Consider the following 26,775-nt stretch of genomic DNA (forward strand, 5'->3'; position numbering starts at 1 on the left):
TACCCTCTTCCTGAGTCTACCATCTTCCACTCTGCGACCCCTCCAGCTAAACCAGAATAAGGCAGCAAGACTTATCCTTAAGCCCAGGGACTGCATCTCTCCTGCACTAAAAGGTCTTCATTGGCTCCCGGTTGCTGCACTGATTAAATTCAAATCCCTCTGCGTCATCCACAAGTCTGTCTGGGCCCGGGGACCACACTATCTTCAACTATATCTCACTAAATACTCTCCCTCTAGACCACTACGATCCTCTGGCACCAATGTGTGTAAAGCGTTTTGCTAAACAGAGAGTAGGTGGTCGTTCACTTTCTGCGGGCTCCCTCTATGAAATAGCCTCCACCTCCCTCTGTGCTTTGAGCATGATCTTCTCAAATTCCAGAAGCTCCTGAATACTTTCCTCTTTTCCTCTTCTCCTTCCCTTCTTCTCTCCACTTCTAATCCCACAGTTGCTACGATCAGTCTCCTGGGCCCTTATGCATCCTCGGGCCCTGACCTCTCACACCAATCCTGCCCAGCTCCTGTCTATCCACAGCACTTGCATCTGCACAACACCTCCCGCGGCCCCAGTTCATGTACCACTCAACATTCCTAGCACTTAATCTGTGGCTCACCCACGTGCTCGGACTTCCCAGCACGTACCCACTCTTCCCTCTTCCTTGCTGCACTTGCACGTTCTGAATACTCATAAGGCATAGTAGGTTCGTCCCTTCTACCTTTCCCCCCTCTGCTCTTAAATATTGTGCTTTTAATGTTTTTTTCCCCCACCCTTGCCTGTGGGTGGTTTGAAACAGTATTTTCTTATTATATAAGTGCCTAACAAGCAAACAATAAAATAAATAATAATAACTTGGCTCTATCTAGAGATGGGGGAAGGAGAATTTAGGGTTGGAGAAGGTGTAAAGTGTATTGATGCGGGGTCATACCACGTTCTCTGATGATGGTCGTCCTCTATCCCACAGAGGGATTCCATCTGTCCCCATGTGATCCTCCCTCGGTGCACCACCCCGGGGGGACTATTGTACTGTGGACGCACTGCCCTGGCCCTATGGGAAAGGTCTCCCCCTTAGGGGAGAAGGGAGGACATCCTCCGATTCATCACAATATTCAATAACTATGGAGGAAAGGGGATGGGAAAAGATGCCCCACAATGATCTTGCTTATAAAAGACTGGTTATTCTGTTCCTACTGTGGTATACTGGTTCTGCTGTACCTAACTCGGGATAGATAAGTGCTCATTTACTGGTACTAGGACACAGGAGAAAGCCAAGCTTGCCTCTGAATGAAGGGGCTCAGTCAAAGCCTTAGCTACCTTATTGGGCAATTTGTCCCAAGCCTGGTTTATCCCACGGTGTGCCTATCATTCACTGGTTAGTAATGATGCACAAGCAACCTGCCAATATGGAGTGAACAGTCTATTCAGGGACGCAGGTTTGAAGCGACATGAGCTAGCCGCAGATGCCTACACCTAGCATGAGAACTCCCGAACGGGTGCAGGATCACAAAGTGGGGGAGCAGTTGTCGCACCCATACCAATAGGTGTTGCTTACTGATATATTGTGTCTGGTACATATCCAAAGTGCAAGGCCTGGTATATTGTGATGGAGTCTTAGGGGTGCCTGTGTTTATGGTCCTTCAACAAACCAGTCAGTTTAATTTTATAGAGATCTCAACTGCACCAAGCACAAAAGGTAGACTAATTTCAGGGCAGTCACTTAAATTCATCCTTCGCAACGAATTAGTTGGTTAATAGCACATACTGAAATGGTTTGAAATGTATGATTATTTGAAGTAAAATGCATTCAAAAGAGGATATTAAAAATGTTCTGTATTATTGAAAAACTTTCATGAAAGCAGTTACTGATCCTGCACCAAAATAGCTGCAGTCCCCAAAGATTATAAAGAAGAGCAGGCTGGATACATGAGAAGACACTGAGGCTGGACAAGGGTATGAGACAAAAAGGTAGAGGAACTCAGAAAAAGTGGCCATCATGGAAGAAATGTGCTTACCATATTCTGGATTGCTCTGCCACGTATCAATTTTTGCAAATAGATTATGGCCGCCTCTCTTTCTTCGTTTCCCTGGCAAGATAAAATAGAAAACATTTCGAGTCATTCTACAAGCAAGCAGAGTCCTTGCCATGCACTTGAATAATCATACTCATGAAGGAGGTCTTTACACAGCTCAGAGATAGGAAGAAACATCATTGTTTCCAAATATTAAACAATAAAATCTGAGGTCACCCAATGGTTCCTCCTTTACTGCCACTTGTTCATGCATGGTCCTTCACAATGTCCTCCAAAATGAAATTACTGAGATACAAGTAGTCAATAAGCCATTCCAGATAATGGGCCTCATAGCGAGTGTGGTTGTCATTCTGAGACAAATCTGATGAATTACTGCCAAACTAGTTTACCAGTGCCTTCACTTGGCCCTGTGGGTTTACCACAGGATTACAAGTGGTGGTAATTCCCCCTTTCTGGAGTCCCTAGGACTCCATGGTGATTTGGGCGGATTTACCACCAGCAGAATTACTGCACAGTAAATCTGCCGATTTATGGAGGCAAAGTTGTGGATTTTCCTCCAGTTTGTTGCTGGAGATAAATCCTCCACTTTACCTCCAAAGTAATAATTCGGCTGTGTGGGAAAAACAGTGTTAATTCCGTTATCGTCAAAAGAAGCGGCAGTAATGGAATTATCACCACTTTTTCCTGCACTACCAAACTTGTATTGAGGCCTAATGTGTTGCCTGAAAGGAGCCCATTAGGAGTTATTCAAAAAATATATTCTACTTTGTTAATGCCACAAAGATGTATAAGGGAGGATTGTAACAAAGTTAAAGGAGACTGCAGAGTCCCATCAATGGGGCTGGGAAGTGGGGTGAGAGGGCGGCCTAGGGGCCAGGGAGGCAACTCTCCAAGTGATGCTAATGCCAAATGAGGCATGCAAGGTATATAGGGATGCCCAGGACCTCTTCCTTATTCCCAACTTTGTTAGTTAAGCAATAAGCCAGAACCCAGGGCGGGGGGGGGGGGGGGGGGCATTGTTGCATCAGGTAATGTCCCTGGGCCCATAGTTACAGGCCTGAGCGTTCCCCAGCCCATTAGACTGGGGTACTAATAGTGACTTTTTTAAAGTTGCGTTATGCCTCAGATGTTGCGCAACAAAAAAATTAAAATAAATAAAAAATGGCCACCACGGAAAGAGGAGATGGGACTATACTTAGTCCCTTCTTCCTTTCCATGGCGGGCATTAAAAAACGAAGAAAAAAGTAAACACAAGAGACGGCTGCCAGGGAACGGGGAGAAGGGACTAAATATAGTTAGATATAGTCCCTTCTCCCTTTCCATGGCAACCAGGATACAGCTGCGAGCGGTGATGCAGAAAAGGCTTTGTCAGGCTGGTAACGACCCAGCAAGGGCCAATTAGCTTGCTGGTTACAAACTCATTATCCCTCGCTGGGTGTTAATGCTAAATTGTAGGAATGAGACAAATTTAAAGGGCTCCCACTTGCCAGGTGCCTGCGATCTGCAGTCAGGCATTCTGATCGCAGCCTGCTGGCTTTGGAGAAAGAGAAGGGATGCAAGAACGATTGCCATGACCACAAACTCACCTCTCTTCGCAGGAGACAGGGAATCAGAAACCACAAACAATTACTGGCAGTAATTCTGGAGAACCAAGTGCCACACATACTATGATCACAGGAAGCTGTGGTCGAATCAGATGGCTGCCACCACGACAAACTCTTGATTCCAAATTGGCAGATCTATTTATTTTCAATCCTGTTCCCACAGAACTTTGGGCTGGCAATCGGTAATGCCAAGGCTAGTGGCTACATATGTGGATGGGTTGGGGCATCAGGCCTTCATCCACTACCACGGCAAGGGCTGATTCCAAATGTTTATACTGCAGTCCTTGTTAGGTAAGATTTCCACAGAGCTGGTAAATCTTCCTTTCCTGGTTCAACTCCAGAACTTTTTGCTTTTCTAGTGGGATATTTTTCATTAATACCTCAGTGAGTGAGAACCTTTTTCCACACTCACCTGTCTTTAACTCTTTTTATGGGTGTCATTTTTAAGACTCTCCATAGTGTCTTTTTAAAGTTATCATCTCTAACAACGTATTGGCAATAAGTGCCTGTTGTTGCTGGGTTGCCCTAGGGGCTCCCCATTTAACTTTCTTGTGCTAACCTTGAGTGAACCACAGTTCCCAAGGGTAGAAAGGATCTTTGGATCCCTTTTACATTTTATTCTGTGAAACCAGCACACCCCACCTTATGTGGAGTTCTGGGGAGATACAAAGTATCCCCTTTCACATTTAAACTGTTATTATGTTACAGTGACAAGCTTACCTTTAATGGCTGGTGGCAGTGATACCTTTTACTAATTTGGTGCACCTTTACCGCGGGCTGTAATCACAGCTGCAGTAAAGGCACCTAAGGGTGCTCATTTTACCAAAATGGCACCTGTCTTCTTTTTCTGACATTTTAGTGTTTCTTGTTGTTTCCTGTTCCTTCCCCTGACATCCAGGGTGGGAAAGTCCTTTGTTTGAGTTTTGTCTTTGGCGGGTGTCCCCTGGACACCCCGCCCAGGCTCCAGTCAGTCTGTAAGCACATGAAGTGGGGGAGGAGTCCAAAACGTCCCCCTCTTTTGTCTTACGCCTTCCTTCAACTGGGACAAATCCCAGTGGGGGGCTGGCTGTCCTGATTGGACAGCCAGATGCCCCTTTCTTGTAAAATGCGGAGAGAGAAAATAAAATACTGGAAACCTGGAAGCTGAAGTCATGTCGACCACTGGAACTTAAACCGAAGAGGATGACGAAGGAAAAGTGGTGGGAATGATTTCCAGCGACCGGAGAGCCTGCTGTGTAACCAGAGCCTGCTGCAGCCCTTCCTTCCGATGGACCTGGGGTCTCCGAAAACGACGACCCGAACCCAGAGACTGGTGAGACTCACTAGGCTCAAGACGACCTTCATTTTGAGCCATCCCACGGGTTGCTGCGACCATGCGTTCTTGCAATAGCCCAATACCCTGGGACCTCCAGCCACTGTGCGGTGCACGGTCTTCCGAATTCCGAATCTCGCTGAAACTTCGTGGGCATCCTGGTGTATCTCCAGAGACACGAATCGAGTCCAAAATGTCCCCTCACAAGAGTGCTGGACCTTTGTAACGAAGAGAATTCAACCGCGATTTTCTGTCTTTTTCTGTGCTCCTTCAAAAGGCGACAAACCCACAGAACCGCATTCAGACGCGAGAGAAATCTTGCCTAGAGCCTTCTACATTGATCTCTGCTGCAAAGTCCCTTCTGAGGTCTTGTGTTCAGTCTCCAGGACAAGGAATCTACTGACAGGGTATTTGTCTGCAGTCCCTGACGTTCTCCTGCTGCAATCTCTTCTTCATTGCTGAGGTACTGTGTTGGCTTGGGTATATACTTACCTTAAGCCTGTTGGGATTTCTGTGTAGCTTTGGGGTGTCTTCTGTGATTGGGAGGTCCCTCATCCAGTGCACCCAGTCCCACTGCTAGAATCCTGCTGGGGTGTCTTCTGTGAAGCCCCTGGACCCTCTTCTAACCCTAGAAGTAAAGTACTCACCTGTTTGCCCAGTTTTCATAAGGAGCTCTGAATTTTGCTACTAAACAACTTATTCTAACACTGCCTTTTGGTCACTAATCCTAGTGACCCCCCTTCTGCCACTGAGAACACTCATGCTCTAAGGGAAAGACTTTGAAGGGATTGGGACTTCTGCCTAGAAAAGAAATCAAGTGTTTTACTTACTTGTAAAGAGTTGGTGGGTAACTGTAATTCTCAGAGTGAACAGTTACAAAAGTTCTTACTGATCTTGAATGTGTGATGCACTATTCTTAAAAGTATGGTTAACATCTTTTCTTCCTTAGCCACTGTTTTACCAGTCTAATAGAAAGTAGATGTAAAGGTATTTTACCCTCCTGTGATTAGGTTGTGCCTCTTTACAAAAGTAATGTGTTGGTTTCACCAGATTATTCCTGTAGGGTAATTGTATGAGTGTCCTCCAACTGTTGGTATCACCAGGTTAGTCCTGTTAGGATAACTGTATGAGTGTCCCCCAACTGGGTCTTGCTTCCCCTGACTTGCTGCTAGCCTGTCCTTAATAAGTCTACATTAGGTTGTTGCCTACCTAGAATAACTATTCAGTAAAGTGTGACATTGGGTTTTACTTTCCCCTTCATTGTCAAGTTAAAGTATGTGGGTTTTACTTACCTGTGTTTGCTGTGTGCCATCCAAAACAAGTTACCAGAGTTATTGCTTACCTCAATCTGGGGTTCCCTGATTTCCAAAGCATCTGTAATTGTATATTACATCCTGAGGTTTTACTCACCTGGTATAACTGTGTGTTATGACAAAAGTAGTTATAGGTTTTTACTACACCTAGAATAAGTGTTTCACTATTCACCAAATAGAATATTGTCCAGTTGACTGTTTATGTGATTGTTCCAAGAGTCACTGTATAAATGGAAGGGCCTACTGTCCTTGTATTACCAGAAGTAATCTAAAAGTAACCATTGGTCTTTTACTCCCAAAGAATAGGCTTGACCTATACTAAATGTGTATAACAAGGTTTTGACTTCCCTAGAACTACTGTTACGTGTTCCAAATAAGGTCTATACTTGGGTATGTGTACTTTCAAGTACAGTGTTGTGTTTTATATTGTGATTTCATATAATGTGTTAGTACTTACTTATCCCCTAGATTTATCTGGGCCTACCTGTATTTAAATAAATCCTTTATTTTTACAATACATAGTGTTTCAGTGTTTCTTTGGATCATCTGTATGACAATTTCATTTGTACTGTATCTACTGCCCTCTCGCCCTCCTAAGATAAGCCTGGCTGCTCTGTCTACGCTACCCGAACTCAGGTGGTACAGCCTTATACTAAGAGTGGAGTCTTGTACTGCCTCAGTAGAATGGTTTTGCTAGGCCCTTAACTGGACTTCAGAAAAACTATCCTAACAGTCCTTACAGCCCCAATTATCGAAAGGGCAGAAGTATAAATGGGGGCCGGAGATAAGCCAGGTTGAGGACGTTTTGGAGACAAGGTAGGAGCATGGAGCTGTATGAAAAGAGCAAAGCAAAGAGTGAAGGAAGGAAAGAAAAAGGGAAACGAAGGCATTAGAGGAGTGAAAAAGCAGGAGAGAGGAGGAAGGAAGAAAAAGAAGGCAAAGGAAGGAGTTGGAGGTGGGACAGAAGAGCTCAAGGAGGACGAAAGCGAAGAGCAAGAAATCGAGGAAGTCATTAGAGGAGGGTTGAAGACATACTATGGTAGTAGAGTTAGACAGCGAGGTCCAGTGAAAGTTACTAGCATTGACCAAACCAAGATATGATATAATAGGTTATTTATAACATGCCTAATACCCAGAGGTTTCTAAGCGCGAACCTGGGGATCGAACCTGTGGTGCTCTGTGTCGTTTAGCTTCCAAGGCGAGCACATTGCCCCAGAGCTATTCTCCTGAGACATGATGGCCAACAACTAGGAAGGGTTCCAAGGCCATATGGTTAGAGCAGTCACACTAGCGATGAGAAGCAGCCAGCGTATCAGGGCTTGGAGAGTTCAGAACTTTGGAAACCTAAGCTTGAAGTGCGGTGGGGGTTGGGGGGAGCCTGAAAAACCAAGCCAAACCGAGAAGTAGAAGTGTGAATAGTCATAGACGAGCCTAGAGCCCTATTCCAGACACTGGTGGAACCAGCAAACCCACCAAGAAGACTAAACCTACCACGTTTGAGAAAACCAGTCAGGGAAGGGAACCAGAATCAAATCAGAGAAGAGACACTGCAAGGCTTACCAGAGCCATAATGTGGATGCTGTCGGTGGAGAGAGCCACGACCCAACAGAGAATCCAAAGAAAGTAGGCTCCTAGATGAGGGTTCTTGCAGAGACTGAACTCAAGACGGCTCATTAAGAAACTTGAGCCAAGAGAGTTGAACAATTGCCAATGCAAAACTCAAAGAGGTCTTGGAGACCAGAACCATCTGGGCTCACTGAGGATTCTTTGGCTCCATCAGGAGCAGTGGGATCTTCTGATACTGCAGCCCTGTGCTGTCCCCTAGAAGCACCTGTACCATGATACTCCTAGGGATGGAAGCAGGAACCACTTCTGAAACCAGAATGCTGATGTTGCTGGCATGCTCCTTCATGGAATATCCTAGACCGGATCTCTGAACCGGTCCATCCTTGAGTGACCCTGCCGCATCCTGTCCTCACAGAAGCATCCTATAGCCTGTTTGAATTGGCCAATATTGTGCTTTGTCATGAACGGAACTGGATCTCTGACAGCTGGGATTGTTTGGGGCTGTCCCAAACATTCAATATGCCTTTGACAACCTTTACAGTGGTTGCATCAAGAAACAATTGCAAAAAGCAGTATGCAGTGCATTTACAAGTGGACCCTGCCCTATAAACAAGTGCAGTGATCACGCCAAGAAATATCTTTGTTCACATACAGCATATTAAGGAGAATGAGCATCATTATAACTAACACACATACAGATCTGTATAATAGAGGATAATAGAAGGCCCTGAGGAAGCTCTATGGGTGAAACACGTATAGGCCAAAAGCATATTTATCATGTATCCAGTTTTCATTAATACCAGCTGTAAAACAATGAATACATCTTTTTCAATTAATTGATGGGTCATTCTGTTTAGAATACATGCACAAAGGGGAGCTAAACATCTCTTAAAAGTTCACTTTAACTAAGCAGCATATTTTCAGTACATTGTTAATTGGTTCCTTAGGTGTGATCCCTCCGTACCTGAGAAAGTTCCCTAGTGTAAAGCAAAGAGACCTACTTCTTAGGTTCCGATTAAATATCTTGCATACAAGGGACACTACGCATTGATATGGAAACAAAGAATTGGATGTTGCCTGTCGGTTGTATAAAAAGGCTCCCGAAACTCTTAAACATTTGGTTTTATTTTGTCCTGAAATGAAGACTTTAAGAACACTCAGTTTTCTTGACAAAATGGAGGATCAATTTGGTACTGATGCAGAATGTTGGTGGGAGGTGTTGTATAGTGGTTTTATAGCCTAATTAAATTATGCATTGGTAAAGTACTTGGAAAAAGTAATGGAAAGATTTAACTGCCATGGGTTCCCTGCCCCCCCCCATTGCCAAGGCCTTTTTTGGTGATTTTGGTATTTCGCCATTCAATGCCTTATAACGTTTTCTGTTTCATTAATCCCTTAAATGCCAAGGACAAGGTATTTCTTCCTTGGCAACAGGGAGGTAATCCCAAGGACGAGATACCTCGCCCTTGGCACTTAAGGGAGAAAACTGATGTTTATTTTATGCTGTTATTGTTGAATGAATTAGGATAAATAGGAAAAAATCGGTGGGTTTTTGGATTGAAGTTGTATGGGATTTTTATTGTGCTTGGCAAAGGTTTGTAAATAAACTAAATGCTTAATAAAAAAAAATATATATTTTCAGTAATATAGTTTGGTGACCTTGCATTATTGTGTGCCGATATGCATGTACGCTGTACTTCTACAGGTTCAATTGTGCAAGCTCTCAGCAGAGGACTTATAGAAAATCTTCCTGACATTCATCAACATTTCCATGGTCAGAAAGGAGGCTGAAAAAAGTTGTATTTGCATTAAGTTTCCCATATAGCCACAAGCAAACACGCTTTAAGGGCACATCTTCGAAATTCAAGGCGGGTGGGTGCAGGCGAAGGGCCAAGGGAGGCCGGCCAGAGTGGGAAAGCAGGAGCAGGAGTCCCAATGCAAACGATCTCAGTTTTACTGGTGTTGAGCAGAGGTTGCTTGCAGCACACCATGACTGAATTACGGACAGACAGTCAGATATGAGTGAGGTAGAGGAGGTGGCTGAGGGTAGCCTGAATAACACTGGAAGTTAGAGGTGAAAGAGAAAATCACATGTGCCAGGCAGCCATGTAGCTATTGAAGAACCAGGGGGATAGGTTAGAACCATGGGGAGCGCCACAGGTTGAAAGAGTGATATTAGAGAGAAAGGACCCAAGTTCCACCTGCGATGGGCGGTCAAAAAGGAAGGAGGTTAACCACTCCAGAGCCTGACCTGTGATTCCCAGGGTGTCACGGAGATGTTGTGGTTTACCGTGGCAAAGGCAGAGGATAAGTCAAGAAGAATGAGGACAGAGGGAGTGTTAAGTGTCAAGATTTGAGAGCAGGCCTTCACAGGTGTTCAGAAGAGCAATTTCTGTGCCTCTGGATGCTCTAAAGCCAGACTGATGGTCATGGAGGCAACCAGCAGATTCAATGTGTAGGGTGAGCTTAGAGATAGCCCGCTTCTCCAGGAGTTTGCCTAGGATGGGGTTATAGAGATGGGGCGGTAGTTTGCCGGTAGTTTACAGGGAAGGGAATACCATGTCTCGTCATCCAGTGTCCCACTTCCAATCCCCGAAGACCCCTCATCCAAGTGATCCTCCTGCACTGGTCCACCCCCAGGAACTGGATCCAAAGCGGATGACCGTGTCCTGGCCACCTGGATGACAGATCCCCGGGGACTAGCGGGTGAGACACCTTCAAGTTTCTCACATAGACCAAAAAGTGATGTTTGGCAGAAACTAGTGCCAAGTTTTCAGGGCCTCCATATGACCAAATGGACTAGCTGGACCTGGTAAGGACAGTGGAACTGATCATTTGAGACCAGAAATTGTTATGGGGGTGGCAGTGCAACATCACGCGAAAGTGATCGGCAGACAGGAAGTCATCCAGTGATGTCACAAGTGGAAATAAACAGAGCACTGACTACTCCTGACTACGCCTTAATGAAGGGGTTCATTGTTTTTACAGGAGGTGGGATGAATGTGCCAGAAGGCCTAGGATTGTTTTATCGATTATTCTCAGGTCTGGTGAGCGTTCTCTAAAAGGTAAGTGGTCTTGAGTGCAGATCATGTCAGTCAAGTGGGGTCCCATTAAAAGCAGGATGCGGTTTTCCTTGACTTGCAAGCTAATTAATAAAATGTCTGTTTGCCATCATCGGAAATTGATGTGTGAGCCTGGTTTCACTGACAAAATGAAGGATGCTTCTGTGAGAAACATGAAGGTGTCTCACCAGCTAGTACCCGGAGATCTGTCATCCAGGTTGCCAATACCCGTCCATCGCTATTGGATCCAGTTCCTGGGGATGGACCAGTGGGGGATGATCACCTGGATGGGGGGCCTTTGGGGAGTGGAAGTGGGACACTGATGGGTTAGATGCAGTACCCCCTTCCTTAGAATACCTTTACCCATCCTACCCGTAGGATACCTAGAAGCTCTTCCCCACCTCTTTCCGACACAAACACTTTCTTACACCGTGGAAGACAACAGACTAACACCAGAGCCGTTTACCTGACTTGTCCCAACACAAGGGTCAGGCAGAGTCAGGCAATTGACAATAACTACACACACCTAACGGCCCTTTCCCTTCCCCACAGGGATAAAAGGTGGAGAACGAGAGCACACTTTGAGCCAGGACAAATGCACGAGGAAGCAGCTATTCCAGGATGCCAGTTCAAACGGAGAAGAAAGGTGGCGAGACCGGAAAGGATAACAAGGAGGAAAGTGCCCTTGCCCTTTTCAACCCAAACCTGCGAAGCATCTGTGAAAGGAATCATAAGACCGGGAACTACAGCTGACGTGTGGTGTAACAGATGCCAACAGTGTACAGGACCCTCCCACACTGATAACCAAGGTGGGGAAGCATGCTTGCAATCATGGTACCGTCCTTGATTCCAGAGACAAGAAAGGACAAGGCGGTCAGCACAGCTGGTGAGTCAGCGGGAGAACCGATAGTAAACCGGATGGTGTTGAGCGAGGGTTGCACACAGCAACTTGTTATGAACAAAGAACTTGTGTACTAGTGAACTTTTAAAGCCCAGCTACAGTGTGGTCCGGTGCCACGTCGGCAGCCCTTTTCTTGTGAACATTATAGTAACAAGAGGCCGTAGGAAAGGCCGGCCTTAAGAGTTAAGGTGGTCATACAAGGGTCGAGCTAAAATCCCTTGTACAATCGAAAAGTCCTTAAGGAATTACCAAGGTGTTGACATTGTGAAACGGGTGTTTACACCCAGCTGAGGGAAACGCTGAGTGAACGGTGAATGTGTGAATCCTTACTGGGGCTAAGGTGAAGCCTGACTGGGGGCTAAGAAAAAGCCTGACTGGAGCTAACGAGAAATCCTGACCGGGGGCTGGAAAAAGATATAAGGGAAGTGAATCCCACAATGTGTTGCAACCAAGCAAACTGTGTCCAACTGGCAAATGTGAACCTGGTTTTGGGATGCCCACGAATGAGAACAAAAAGTAACCTCCCGTAAACATTGTGTCGACAAGAGTGAACCCGGGTGAGGGATGTTCACAATGAACGTTTGTTTAAAAAGACATTGAGACTTGAATGTTACAAGTTGCTGATATCTTGAACGAAAGGCTGTAGTGAACCCGACTGAGGGAGGTCAACATTGCAAAAGGATCGGAGCCCGGTTGAGGGGGATACATGGGTGAAGGGAAATCACCCGATGGGAAGATTACTGAAAGGAACTTTTGATAATAGTACATCAGGCCCTCTGAGGCAAGAGACTTGGTGTAAAAGAAACCTGGCCACAGAAGGCCCTGACATTTTGGAAATTAACTGTAAGCTTGTGCTGGAGAAGCCCAGGAGTGTGCTGTGCTCGATAGTCCCGCCTTATCCCATGCTAAAAACATGGAGAAGAGAGACCCCAGTTATACCAGTTATACCATCCTGATTTATCATTTTGTGAACACTTCTTTCTTTTCGGATGACCATTATCCCACACTATTTTGTAACTTAGCGGTAAGGATTGGCAATCGTTTTTTTAAATATAGGCCCTTTTTACTTTACAAGGCGCCACTAGGACTGCCTTATTATTATTTGATGGTCGTATCTTGCTCCCATCTTAGATTTAGGTTTAGATCACTTGTGTCTGCCTTTACTGTTGCCACCATGAGTTCCTTACACTACCCTCAAACTTCTTGGGGAATATTGAGTATTTGGCCTGAGGAACCCGATTGTCCCCAGAGTCTTCCGTGCTTGTTTGGCTCATCACCAATGCTGCGACACAACTCTGGAGTACCATCCAAACCTTTTCTGGTGTGTAAAAGTGATCTGGTAGCACAGGCCAAATCTTAAAGCTTGGTGCTATCCTGTGAAGAGGTACTCACAATGCCCAGGACTGTAATCCCCTATGCCATCACCTGCAGTGGAAGGCCCCTGAACAGAGGAGGTGAAGTTCTCCATCAGTACCGACAGACGAGGCCAAATCAGATAGCTTTTTCCTGCACCTATCCAGCACTTTCCTCAAATATTTTAGGACTGGAGTTCTTTTTTATAATTATACCAATCCTAAAATATGTTAGGAAGACTGTTTAGTGGGGTCAATCCAGACAATGTTGATTTCACCATTAATATCAGATACATCCATCCAAAGTAGCTTTCGGGACAGGCCTCTTCCTTTAACATTTGCAGATGTGGTTTCAGTGGAATCACCTTAATCTTAGAACAAGACCTACTAGAAAAGGCCAGATAAAAGTCTCCCAGACAGTACACGCAGGCTCTGCAAGGGTCATCGGATGAAAACTGCTTGTAGAATCTCATTTGTTCAAACTCTGAGGTCAATGGCATGCGTGGCAGAGGCAGGCAATATGTTGATAAACATTCAGATTAAAATTTAAACATAACACCCCTTGAAGTCCCTGCCACAAAAGATGTGTGTGCCAGGAGAAGACTTCCTTGTCGCTCTGACAGGTGGCAAAAACAGGATCCGGGAGGTGACGATTGGTAATGCGCGGGTAGGGGCGGGCCCTCGGCACAGAGGAATGTTTGCACTGTACCCAGCCCCAAAAATATGAAGTGACCAGATTCTTTTGGAAAAGGTTTATGGACCTACCTGTGGTGCAGGCCTTCTGAACTAGTTAGGAAAAAAGTAAATCAGCATGAAAGAGTACATCACAGGAAAACATAAAAACATATTTTGCTCTTAAAGATGTAGGCTGTCGAAATGTAAAGCCTCACAAATATGCAGAATATTGCCAATGTAATTTGAACTCCACAAACACCTGGGAAAATGGAAACAACCTGGTGATCGCCAGATTCCTGGAAGTGCCAGCAATCAGGACACCTCTCTAGAGACAGCCTCAGTGGATTAAGTTCAACTTTCTCACCTCAGGAGGTTCCTCCACTTTGGGTGTGAGTGGACGAGGGGCAGGTTGTTCAATCTTTTGAAGGAAACGGAGTGGCTTCTCCTCCTCCTTGGCTTTCGTTCTTTTGTCCACCAGGGCCTAAAAAAAAAATAAAAAAAAAAGAAGACAGACAATTCTCTTTAGTTTATTGTTTCCACCCTAATGAAACTCCAAGCAAATGCCTGAAAATCTGCTGTTATGTAATTCCATAGGGGCGATTCAGGTTTGGCAGTTCATATCATGCACTCTGCACAAGAGTCTTGATATAAAGTAAACTCCATAAGGAAGTTCTATGTGATCCTCCCTACCGTCATCCACAATTCACATACTTGTTTCAGTTGTAGTCCCAGAAAGCAATGCAGGGGGTCATAAAACTACCAAATAACATAGTCAACCCACATGCCACCCAACAACCATGCACATTGCCTTCCACAAGACTAGTGTACCACTATCCATGGTCAAGCGAAAGTTCTCATAATGCTGCCTTGTTATGAAATTGATCATGCAATGTCTTGTTGACGTCTGTGGAACCCAAGATCATAATTGTTGAAATGTATAAGAGTCGCAATGTATGTATATGTGTAGGAATTTATGCAAGTATGTATGTATGAAATGTCATTTGTTGGACAATGTCAGATCACGGTGCTCCAAAAATTCCAGATGAGTGGAAGCATGCACTCAGAGACATCCCACAGCATGATAAGCCATACTATTGGTAGATGAACAAGTTACTTTCCCCTGGTAACGTTCTTTCGACTGGATGGTCCTCCCACACTTTCCTCATCTTTGACATGTAATGTCCAGCTTCAGCTGCTTTGGAAAAATAAATTTGGCAGAGGGCACTGTGCGTCGACAGCGTTGAGTCGGTGCTCCTCTAAGGCCTCAGTTGAGGGTGATTTCATCGAAGGGTAGATGTGCTCGCGCAGTGCTCATTGGCCTCAGTTCTGTTTTTCCCCTCCTCTTGCAGCAGAGATGCCCATAACAACGGGCATGACAGTACTCAGCCTTGGTGGAACGGAAGCTGTAATAGCATGGGAAATTCTACTGTGGGGTAGGTTGGGAGGGCGATGAGGAATACGTGGGAGGAACATCCAGTCTAAAGAAAGTTACCATGGGTAAGTAACTTGTTCTTCGAATGGATTGTGTCCTCCAAGTACACATATTACCCATCTTTACTCCCGAAGCAGTATTATATGTGAAGGAGGGTGTAGAATTGTAGATTAAATGTTTTCAAGGGCCAAGCAAAGTACTGCTTTGCCAAATGTACCACCCTGAGCATGGGAAGCATCCAGACAGTAATGTTTTGTAAACGTGTGGATGGATATTTCTAATTGGAACACCCCTTTGGAGGGCTGTAGATGTAGCCATGACCCTGGTGGAATGAGCTTGCAAAACTTCACGAGGGTCTTTCCCTGCCATTCTGTAGCATTCTGATATGGTGAGAATTAGCCACTTAAACAAGGTTTGTTTGGAACCAGTGACCCAGTTTGTGTCCGGAGAATCCAATAAAAAGTTGATCATCAACTCTCAATTTAGACATTCTGGAGATGTAAAAGCTTAGCGCTCTCATAGGGTCCAACCTATGGATTCTTTCCTCTTCCGTACCAGGAGGATAGAAGGAAGAAAGAACAATTTTCGGACTCAAATGAAAGTCTCAAATGACTTTTGGCTAAAAGGAGGGTTTAACCCTTAAAACAACCCTGTCCTTATAGAAGACAGTAAAGGGTGGCTTGGATGAAAGGGCCTGCAACTCGCTCACTCTACAGGCTGATGTCAGAGCTATCAATAAGACTGTCTTAAAAGTTAACAACCTTAGTGGACATATTGCAGAGTTTCAAATGGAGCACACATCAGGAATTTCAAAACCAGGTTACAGTCCCAAACCGGAACCTGGAAAGGAGATGGAGGGAACACATTAGTGAGCCCCTTCAGAAATTGAGTCACCAGGGGTATTTTGAAGTAGGAGCATTCCTCTTAAGAGCCCTTGCAGATCGATAGCGCTGCCAAGTAGCCTTTGATGGTACCTATCTGAAGGCCCGAGTTAGCTAACGATAGAAGAAAAGATAGGACCTCCAGTGTTTTATACAGAAAAGGATCAACATTATTTTCCTTGCATCAGTTGCAAAACTTATTCCAACGACAACGGTACAAAGATTTTGTTGCTGGCCTTCTGGCTGAAAGCAACACCTCCATCACGTCATCTGGGAGGTCCCAATCCTTGTATCTTAGCCTTTCAGAAACCAAGCATGAAGGTTGAGAGTTTTGACCTCTGGATGGAGAACCCAACCCTCCTCTCGCGAGAGAATATCCTCTCTTTGTGAAGACGTATCGGTGGACAGATGGACATGTCCAGAAGGTCCGGGTACCATGTCCTCCTCGCCCAATCCGGGGCAATTAGGATCATGTGTTTCCCGAACCTTCTTAACCTCCTTGTTACATGAGGAATGACGGGGATTGGAGCAAACGCGTACGGGAGTAGAAACTACCAGTCCACTACGAACGCGTCTCAGAGCTCCTCTCTGAGGGAATTCCCTGGAGCAATATCGGTCGCATTTCCGGTTGACCTCGGTCGCAAATAGATCTACTTGAGGGGTTTCCCAAAGGGTGAATATCTCTTGAAGGACTTCCTGAGCTAGTTCCCACTCGTGGGAGACTGTGCTCTGCCTGCTCAGAGCGTCCGCTGCTGTGTTCTCCTCTCCGGCTAGGTGAACTGCCAATAATGAGATTCCTTCCTGAATTGCCCAGTACCAGAGCTGCATTGCCTCTCTGCACAGTGGTAGTGACCCTACGCCTCCTCTTTTGTTGCGGTAGTGCATGGCCACTGTGTTGTCCGTCATTATCTTATCAGGACATTCTTTCACTGAAGAGAGGGCAGGGAGGCCTTCAGCGCTAGTCTGATTGCCCTCAGCTCCAATAGATTGATATGTAGTTTGGACTCCGATGGAGACCAATGACCGCTGACTGTCAGATTGTTGGCATGATCTCCCCAACCCGTGAGTGAGGCATCCGTCACTACTGTAATCTTTGACCATGGTTGCCAAAAGGTTCTCCCTTCAGAATATTGTCCTCGCAAGCCCACCACAGAAGATCCTGTGAGACCTTGTTTGGAATCTGAAGTCAGTCGGATATCTTTCCTGAGAACTGGGACCGTTGAGTTCTTAAAGTCCACTGAAGGGATCTCATTCTCAGGCGAGCCTCTGGCACCAGAAAAATGCAGGATGCCATGAAGCCGAGCAACCTCAGAAAATCGAAGGCCGGTAGACTGTGGGCATTCTGAAATGTCTGAAGCCCTAACCTCGGGTGATGAGCTCTTCCCAAGGATGTGTCTAGCACAGCTCCAATGTACTGGAGCTTTTGGGAAGGTGTCATGTGGGACTTCTTGTAATTAAGGGAGAGGCCCAGACTGTGAAGAGAGTGGCAGGTGACTTTGAGATGATTCAGAGCTTGTTCGGAAGAACGCGCCCTAATCAGCCAATCGTCCAGGTAGGGGTATACGTGGATCCCCCCTCTCCTGAGATCCGCTGCCACTACCGCCATCAGTTTGGTGAAAACCCTTGGGGCGCAGGACAGCCCGAATGGCAGAACTTGAAACTGAAAATGAGAACTGCCAACCGCGAACCTCAGGTATTTTCTGTGCCTGAGATGGATTGGCACAGGAAAATAAGCATCATGAAGGTCCAACGACACCAACTAATCCTGTAATTGGAGGGCCTGAACGATCTGACAAAGTGTGACCATATTGAACTTGCCCAAGTATCTCAAGCCCAATATGGGTCTCAGTCCTCCGGCCTTTTGTGGAATAAAAAAAATATGGGGAGTACCATCCCTTGTTCCTCTCCGCTACAGGTACGGGTACGGCTTCTATAGCATCCTTTCTGTAGCAGGGTTAAAATTTCCTGCACAAGGAGTAGATCCGGAATCCTCAAAGAGTGGCTTCCCAGTGGTTTGTTCTGAGGTCTTCTTATAAAAGGAAGGCAATAACCGTGTGCTATAGTTTCCAAAGCCCAAGTATCCTAAGTAATACCTTGCCATTCTTGCAGATGCTGAGAGACAGTCTGCCCCCCACTGGTGAACTGTGGTTCAAGACCTCAAAGTGGTTTTGTAGCGGCTGTTGCAGAGGACGATGGTAAGGAGGCTGCTGCTTGAGCTGGCTTGGCACTTCTACCTCGTCCACCACGAGGAAACTTTCTCTGGCCTCTTTGACTGGCTATTCCTCTAGCCCTTCCAACTGAGGAGTAGAAGCGAAAAGATCTACCCCTCCAAGGTTGTCCGCTAGGATGAAAAAGCTGAGGTTGCCTAATAGCGGTGCCTAACGATTTGGCCGCTGCCTTTGAGGTCTGCAACTTCTCAAGACTCTCGTTGGCTTTGTTGCCAAAAAGAGGAGCCCCTTCAAAAAGCATGTTGAGGAGCCTAGATTTCGCATCAGGTGTAAAACCTGACTTCTTCAACCACGCAAATCTGCGCATGACAGTGCTGGTAGCCATGGATCTGCTGATACTATCTGCAGAATCCATTCCTGACTGAAGGGACTCACACATGGCCTCTTTGCCCTCCTTAACAATAGCTAAGAATCCATCCCTTTCATCCCCTTCGGGAATATAATCTGCCGCCATGGAGATACAGTCCCCTAGAGTGTACATACATTTTGCGAGGCCACAAGTGGAGTTGGCAGATTTCAATGCCATGCTCCCTGCAGAAAATACCTTCTCTTCGCCTATCCATCAACGCGCTTGTTGTCCGTTTCTGGAGGGATGGTAGGGTATGCTGCCTGTTTTGAAGTAGCCGTAGCTGCCTGCACCACCAAACTCTCCGGAGTGGGGTGTTTCGACAGGTAATCGGGGGCGCTAGTGGATGGGCACTTTTTTTTTATTGTCAGGTTCTTGTTGACTGCCGGATTAGACTCCGGAGTCTCCCAGTTCCTGGCCACTCACTTTAGTGCCACATGAAAGGGCAAAATGGGATCAGTCTGAGGACCCTTGTGAAGAATGTCTGTTAGGTCGTCTTGGTCATAGGGTAGTGAGGGCCTACTACTACCTTTGACATAAGCTGACGATGGGAGGAGTCAGCATGTTCCCCTGGTTCAGGTTTTCCGAACTCTAGTTCTGGGGAGGTATCAATCCCACTTGCTGTTTACAAGTTTTCATATACATCTTGCATCCTGCTTTCCTCAGAGCTAAAGCTCTCTGGTACATCGGGTGTACAGTATTGCAACCCAAATGGTGCTTCCTCATTGTCCGAATGTTCCTCCTCCTCAAAAATTGAAGTCAGGGACTTGAAAAAATCCTTCTTCATGAGAGGAGCATAAATCTGGTGTGGTTTTGTAACCACAGGCTTCAACGTTGTCGAAGTCGTCGATGGATGAGGAGCACTAGGCACCGACAGCATTGTTGTCAAATGTGGCATAGCCGGTGTCGAAGACTTCGGCGCCAATGTCGACATTGAGGATTTAAGAGGCGTCGAGGGCCTGGCACGTCGAAGGCACCGCCGGCGTCAGTGGTGTCAATGATGTTGACAACCTTGACTTTTCGTGATGCTTTTTTTGATCCTGCCTTTTTTTAGACCGGGTCTAGAGGGCTCCCGATGGGGATCAGGTCTTTTATTCAGGCTCGAGGGTGCACAGGTTTTCGACCGAGACCTCTCCTTTCCGGCTTCATGGGACGGCACAGTTGGAGCATGGCTTTGTCTATCAAATATTTTTAACATCTGCACCCTGAAGGCTTCCCATTCAGCCCAATTAGAGGGACAGGGGAATCATCCAATGAAGAAGACGAAAAAGAATGGTGGAAACCACTCCTCAACCTATAACGCTTGGCCTTCTTCCTCTGAGGAGTGTCTTCCCTCGACTCATCGGTCGAAGGCCTAGCAGTTTGGTAGGTGACATTTTGGGGACTTTTCCTACCTTGAGTTTCCCCTTCTGCTCCCTCAAGGCCTTTCCTGTCATGGACTGACACTTGGCAGACTCTGTGGTATCGTGGCTCTCCCCGAGGCACCACAGGCGGATGCGTTGCAGGTCAGTAAGTGACATTTCTGAGCTACAATCTCTGCATTTCTTAAATCCAGACTTGGACGTCGACTGAGCCAAAAAAGAAGACATATTTTCAGTAACTTTAGTAATGTATGTCACAGAAGAGGCATGCCAAACTTCACTCGAATCAAACTGCTACATGGAAAAACAGAACTGAGGCCAATGGGCTCTGCGCAAGCTACATATACCCTCCGATGACATCACCCTCCACGGAGGCCTTCGAGGGACATCGACTCAACGTCGTCGACGCATAGCGCGCTCTACCAAAAATGTTTTTCCAAACCAGCTGAAGCTGGACATTACATGTCAAAGATGAGGAATACATGGGAGGACACAATCTAGTCAAAAAGTGCATTACAAAATGGCTCGCAACAATAACAGGGCCTTACAAAAACTCTCACTCACTTTTAATATTAGACTATTTTCACATGGTACCTTGTTCCCGATTTCTACCCCATCTACGTACTGTAGTGAGGAAATTACCTTCATGGAGAATCAAGTTTCCTTAGTCACCCTAATCTGACATGTATATTGTAGAAGCTGCGGACATACATGAGCCTCAGTTGTTGCAGAATGGCAGCCATTCTTTGGCAAAGGCAATCACGCTGGAACCGCAGCAATGATAGGGCGTGGCGTGGAACGAACAGCGACTGATTGCCAAGTGCATGATGTCAACTCAGAACCTACCCACATCAAAGGTCACACGCTCGACTGGGTTAGCTACCACAACTGCTCTGTTCACCAACACTTCTGTCCCATGGTCTGACCACCATTACCTACAATTTGACCTTAACACCCTTAAACGGCCTCCCAGTCCTGTGATCCCACTTCCCATGGCACTCACCAGAAGCTCACGTCAACTAACTGCAGAAAAGATCTCCCCCCTGAAGTGCCTTCATTGCAGCACCCCTTTCCCAAGGACCCTGATACCCTCTCCACGGCATTTAAAATCGCATTTACCCAGGCTGTAGACACCACTGCTCCTCTAACTATGAGGAAAGCAAAGAAAGCTAAACATTCCAACACCTGGTTCTCTCAAGAACTGCTAGAACTACGCTCCAAGAAGAGACGTGCGCTTTCAGCTTAGAAAGCAAACCCCAATGAGGTCTCAAAAAGGGCTTTTAATGCCATATCTAGAGAATACAAATCTAGGATCATCAAGGCCAAAGCAGCGACCTTCAATACCAGGATAACCAACGCCAAATCAGGGACTAAAGAAATCTTCACCATCTTTAGAGAGCTGGAAAAGCCATCCTGCCCACCGCCCACCTTCGTGAAGGATGAAAAATGGTGCAACATCCAATCGGCCATGCTCGACAAACTGAATACCTTACAATCAAAAATTCGAGCCCATCAAAAGGCCCTCACTCACCTTCTCTCTGACCTTCATAGCGACCCACTCAACACCACGCAAACCAAGTCACCGAACCTTTTAGAGTTTAAGGAAATGAGTGAAATTGAAGTCACTGCCCTCCTCAAAACCATTAAACCCTCTAATTGCAAAGGTGATGTGTGTCCAGCAAAGCTCATTAAAGACTGTGCCTCCACCCTGGTCCCTTTCCTCATAGCATTCATTAACGCCTCTTTCCAATCCGGCCATGTCCCAACTGGCCTTAATGAAGCCTGGGTCCGCCTGCTCCTTAAGAAACCGTCCCTCGACCCACTGCTCCCAGGGAACTATAGGCCCATCATCACGGTCCCCTTCCTCCTGAAAACTCTGGACAAAGCAGCCTACCTGCAAGTTCAGAAATACCTTGAGGACAACTGCCTTCTGGGCCTTCGGCAGTCTGGATTCCATCCTCGCCATGGCACTGAAACGGTTCTCCTCGACTTAAAGAATCAAATGGACATCCTTAGAGACGCAGGCAAACCAGCACTCCTCCTTCTCCTTGATCTATCGGCAGCATTTGACTTGGTTGACCACAACACACTCTGTCACCACCTTGCCAAACAGCCAATTTCTCCCCTAGGGCGTGAGACTGGATCACATCGTTCCTACAAGATGGGGCCATGAAAGTCTTCTCCGACTCAGCCTGTGCCACCCCCCGAGCCATATCAAATGCAGAGTCGCACAGGGGTCCTGCATTGCACCTACCCTGTACAACCTGTTCACCAGGCCCCTGTTCAAACTATTGGACGCCCTGGGCATCTCATATACTAATTATGCAGATGACACACACAGGTAAGTATCCCCCTCTCCGATGATTACCAGGCCGACAGCATCACCCTCAACTCAATTTACTCCAAGATCCAGTCATGGATAGCACAAAACTGGTTATGCCTCAACAGTGAAAAAACTGAACTTCTGTTGATTGGATCATCCTCCATCCTCGGCAAACTGGGCAATCAATATTGCGCCTTCGCTGTCGGTAACATCCCCATCGCGTTCTCCCAAACGATCAAAACACTTGGCGTCTACCTTGACTCAGACCGGACCATGGATAGACAAATCAGCACCAATGTCTCCTCGTCTGTCTACTTCTCCAAGTTACTGAATGCAGCAAGACCCTTCCTCTCCTTGCCCAATTGCTTTATCATTGCCAGGGCAATCATCGGATCAAGACTTGACTACTACAATGCACTCCTGGTAGGGACCACCAGCAAAAACACTGCCAAACTACAGGTGGTCCAGAACAATGCCCTCAGGGCTGCCAGTGGGATTTCCAGGAAGGATCATATTTCCACGGAGGCAGGTGCACTGGCTGCCAGTTAAAGAAAGGATCATCTTCAAAACTCTCTCACACGGGCATAAATGCCTCCATGATCTAGCACCTCCCTACCTGGCCACCCAAATTCAGAAACTCTCCTCTCGAAGGCCTACTAGGGTGGCCTACACCAACCTGATCTCCACTCCCAAAAATAGGAAAGTGCAGGCAGGTGGCACTAGCTTCCCCCATGGCCGCCTCATTCTGGAATTCCCTTCCTGCGCACCTTAGGATGATTGACTCCCACTTGGCATTCCGCAAAGCCATCAAAACCAGGCTATTTGTCTGAATTGTAAATCCTAAACTCCATGCTATCATTTGTTCTCTGTAACATGCCTATAACTAAAACCGTATCACTGTAATAACAATTAAGCTTCCTTACATTTACATGCAAAGCGCCTCGATGCCTTTGGGCTGTAGTGCGCTCTACAAATACAAATAAATAAAAAAATAAATAAATGTGTGCCCATAAGGAAGTATGAAGTAAGCCATAGTCTGGGACATATATACACCTATCTACATGCCATGCATTAGATCATGAAGGCGGGTTTAGCTGCCTGAGAAACAGAGTGCTGATCACATGAATGCTAATCCTACAGTTTTGTAGCATTAGGTGTAAAATGGAATGCTCCTGAAGAGAAGGTGGCCTATATCACATGGGTGGGCCGAGCTGTATTACATCAAGCTCAGACGGTCTTGTAAAGGAAGTCCATGTGTTAATATAACAGACCAAAGGCATAATACTGATTTTTCTGTATGAGGGACATTGTGTAAAACTGTATTAAAACCCTGAGATTCCCGAGCTCGGTGCCGACCTTTTTGTGACAGGGATGCACAGCTGTATGGAAAGAACCCTGTCTCTACCTTTACTGCCTGCCTCCTCATTGGATTATTTGGTGATGTGCTGCGGGTTTCTGCATTTGGTGTGGTGGATTTGCCATGCCAAGCTTAGATGGTAACAGGAGTAGCGGATCGCTTCCTTTTGAACCCCTGTGTGCACAAAATGACAGATATGTCGACTAACTGAAACTACTAAAGGGGTTTCTGAGGAGAGCCTCCCTTGAAGAATGGTGTTTCTCAATTGGCTGCATGCAATCTGCCATTATTAAACTAGAAGGTAGTGTGAGTCAATACAGGATATAAAATTAACTTTAGGGGAAGTAGTCGAAATACACAGGGGAAAACAAGAAATGAACCCCAAATAAATAATTGTAGGAAATGTAAAGGACAATGCAGGGGATCAGAGAATAATGGAGGAAATGCAAAACTGGGTGGATTGGTTCCTGAGGGCAGAGACAAGGGAAATCAGGTGCAGAGAGCAGGAGGCGGACATACCAACACTGACTGGCCCATTGAGGGGTATACCCCCGCTGCAGGTTTGTCGGACAATGCATAAGAGAACGATAAAGACACTTTAGTTTCCAAGTCAAGAAAGAGGCAACTACGGTCTAAAACATATGGCATGCCAATAGATAAGGGATATAATAACATAGAACAAGATGGAAAGAAATCCATCAAGAGAGACAGAACCTCCTAACAGAAGCACAGCAGCATATTATATGTTCATAAGCTACCATACAGAAATGGAACACACTGACAAAAGGGGATAGAACTCAAAAGGTTCCCGTAGACGGATCATTCAACATAATGAAGCGTTATTCAAGCTAAGGGTTCATTAATGAAACCAATAGAGTGGGAAGTCTTTATAAATGGTGTTGGGGAGAATTCTCACCCAAGTGCTAAATTCCCTCTACCTTAGAGACCTCTAGCTCTTTTGCTATATTTTGGGGACTTTGAACTTTTCATTTTCAATGTGTTTTACTTTTGTGTTCTTTGGAAATGGGGTTTTAAATAACTCCATAGGCATCATCTTTTTTTTGTGTGTCACACAGCACCTTCAGTGCAGTGGCACAGGGGTGTCTTTCAGACTCCCCAAGGTTTAAATACCTTCTCTGGGACTGACCACCGCCTCCCATAGCAGGTAAAGTTAAATTGACTTTGCTAGTCTTTTTAAATTCCTAGACCCAGGACACGCTATCTTCCTATAGAGTGCTGGAGGGGTTGCCTAGCATCCCCCGTGTCTAAACACTCTTCTAACAGTCAAATGTTACCCTTTCCTCTTGAAATGGCTGGTGGCAGTGGTTTTAGAATGAACTTCCATGATTTTTCCCGACCGCGAACACCAGTAGCTAAAAATCGGGTCAACCATGTTTTTCAATATGGCACCCATGACCCCCCTCTGTAAAAACAAGACTCTGGTCATCTTTTTCGCCGTTTCTTTTAGGAAAGGTCCTTCTTGTGTTTAACTCTGCGCGCTAAACCAGGTTTGGTCCCTTTGTTCGATGCTCTTTGGCGGGCTTCAGTGCTGAAGTCCTCCTCTGGCGCCTGAGTGTCTGGGGTGGACAGGATGTGAGGGAGGTGCCCAAAACTCCCTGTGCTTAGTCTCCTACGAGACCTGAATGCATTCTGACGCGATTGGCTGGCTGACTGTCCGGCAAGGACAGCCATCTTGCTGGGTGAGTGGCAGCTAGGCTCGGATGAATGGGAGAAAACTGTTTAAGAGCAGGTCTTTGGGACTTGGAAGGCAGAGTCGACCACTGGAACGATAGTACCGAAGACGAGCTGAAGGAAGACAACTGCTGCAACTCCTGGACCGTTGGTTTGCCCGGTGAAGCATTGCTGCAGGTCCGAATTGCCTGAAACTCCATTGAAAGCGAAGCTGCTACAAGGACGGCTTCTTCCCTTGAGCTGGTGGGGACAACCAACTCATAAGCCACCTGGACACCGTCTCCATACTGGTCGAATTTTCATCAGGGTGCTGTTGAAAACCGGATAGCCAGTGAGAAGGATACCAGTTTGTGGACTTTAAGGCACTCACACCTTAAACCGACGCTTAGCCAAGCTTGTGGCCTCTTCCCTGGGCATTGCAGGAACCTCCCGACATCCTCCTTGTCACCACGACTGAAGCTCAGGAACAGCGCGATCTGCAGGAACTGCCAGGATCAACTGCCTCAGCTACAGCTTTTCTTCATACCTAAGGTACTGTGCAAACGCGTTGTGGAAATCTTTTCGGCCGCGGTGAAAGTTTGTGAAACTTTCCCAACTTTCCCAACTTTGGAGTCTTGCTCGCTCCTAATCGACATAACTCTTTCTGGCAAACTACTTTCTCGAACATTGTCAAAGACTTAACCGTTTACTACCAGAACTGTGCTATCCTATCCAAACCTCTGAACCATTGACTTTGGCCCAGGCCTATTGAATTGCATTGCCAGTTGTAGTGAACTGGAACTATTTGCCCTGCCTATGAAAGTAATTGTGCTTTAATTCTTTTAACCTTTGTCTTTCTACCCCTTTTTGAAAGTTACTCAAGTGCTATTTTGCTCCCACTTCAGGGGAGCCTAACATTCAGAAACGTATTGGTTGTGTACTGTACTTTATTAAGATTGTTATATTAAGCTGCTTCTTACTAGTGGAATGTTTTCCAACTGACTGTGTAAATAAATGTATATTTTTTTACCAAGAAACCTCGAATAGTGTTTGTTTGAACTACTGTGATTGCAAGTCCTTTGTGTAACATCTTGTACTGCTCACATCCCTCTTGAGAAAAGTCTGACTGCTCAGCCACTGCCACCACATAACTGTGTAGTACAGGCTTGTACCAAAGGTGAGATTGTGCTTACACCTGTAGTCGTACTTGTGTGTAGTGTTCCCAAAGGGTAAAGCATGTATTCTGCCTAACAAATGGGTTTTACAGAGGGTTCAGAAATATAAGGGGGCTCAGTGTGACCCCGGTTTCCCAGTCTCTGGTCCATTCACAGGTGTGCTCTTCCCAGGGACAGCTCTCATGGATACC

General features: G+C 46.1%; 1 protein-coding gene across 1 annotated transcript in view; it reads right to left on the minus strand.

Moving 5' to 3' along the window:
- Nucleotides 1–26,775, minus strand: part of CFAP91 (cilia and flagella associated protein 91) — a 677,881-nt gene that overhangs the window by 304,794 nt on the left and 346,312 nt on the right. The window contains exons 11-12 of the mRNA XM_069635853.1: nucleotides 14,175–14,291; nucleotides 2,008–2,079 (exon numbers count right to left, since the gene is read on the minus strand). Coding sequence (XP_069491954.1) covers nucleotides 2,008–2,079; nucleotides 14,175–14,291 — 189 coding nt within the window. The remainder of the gene's footprint in view (nucleotides 1–2,007; nucleotides 2,080–14,174; nucleotides 14,292–26,775) is intronic.

The sequence above is a fragment of the Ambystoma mexicanum genome, chromosome 7p, assembly GCF_040938575.1.
Source record: "Ambystoma mexicanum isolate Mex_15411 chromosome 7p, UKY_AmexF1_1, whole genome shotgun sequence".
Taxonomy (NCBI): domain Eukaryota; kingdom Metazoa; phylum Chordata; class Amphibia; order Caudata; family Ambystomatidae; genus Ambystoma; species Ambystoma mexicanum.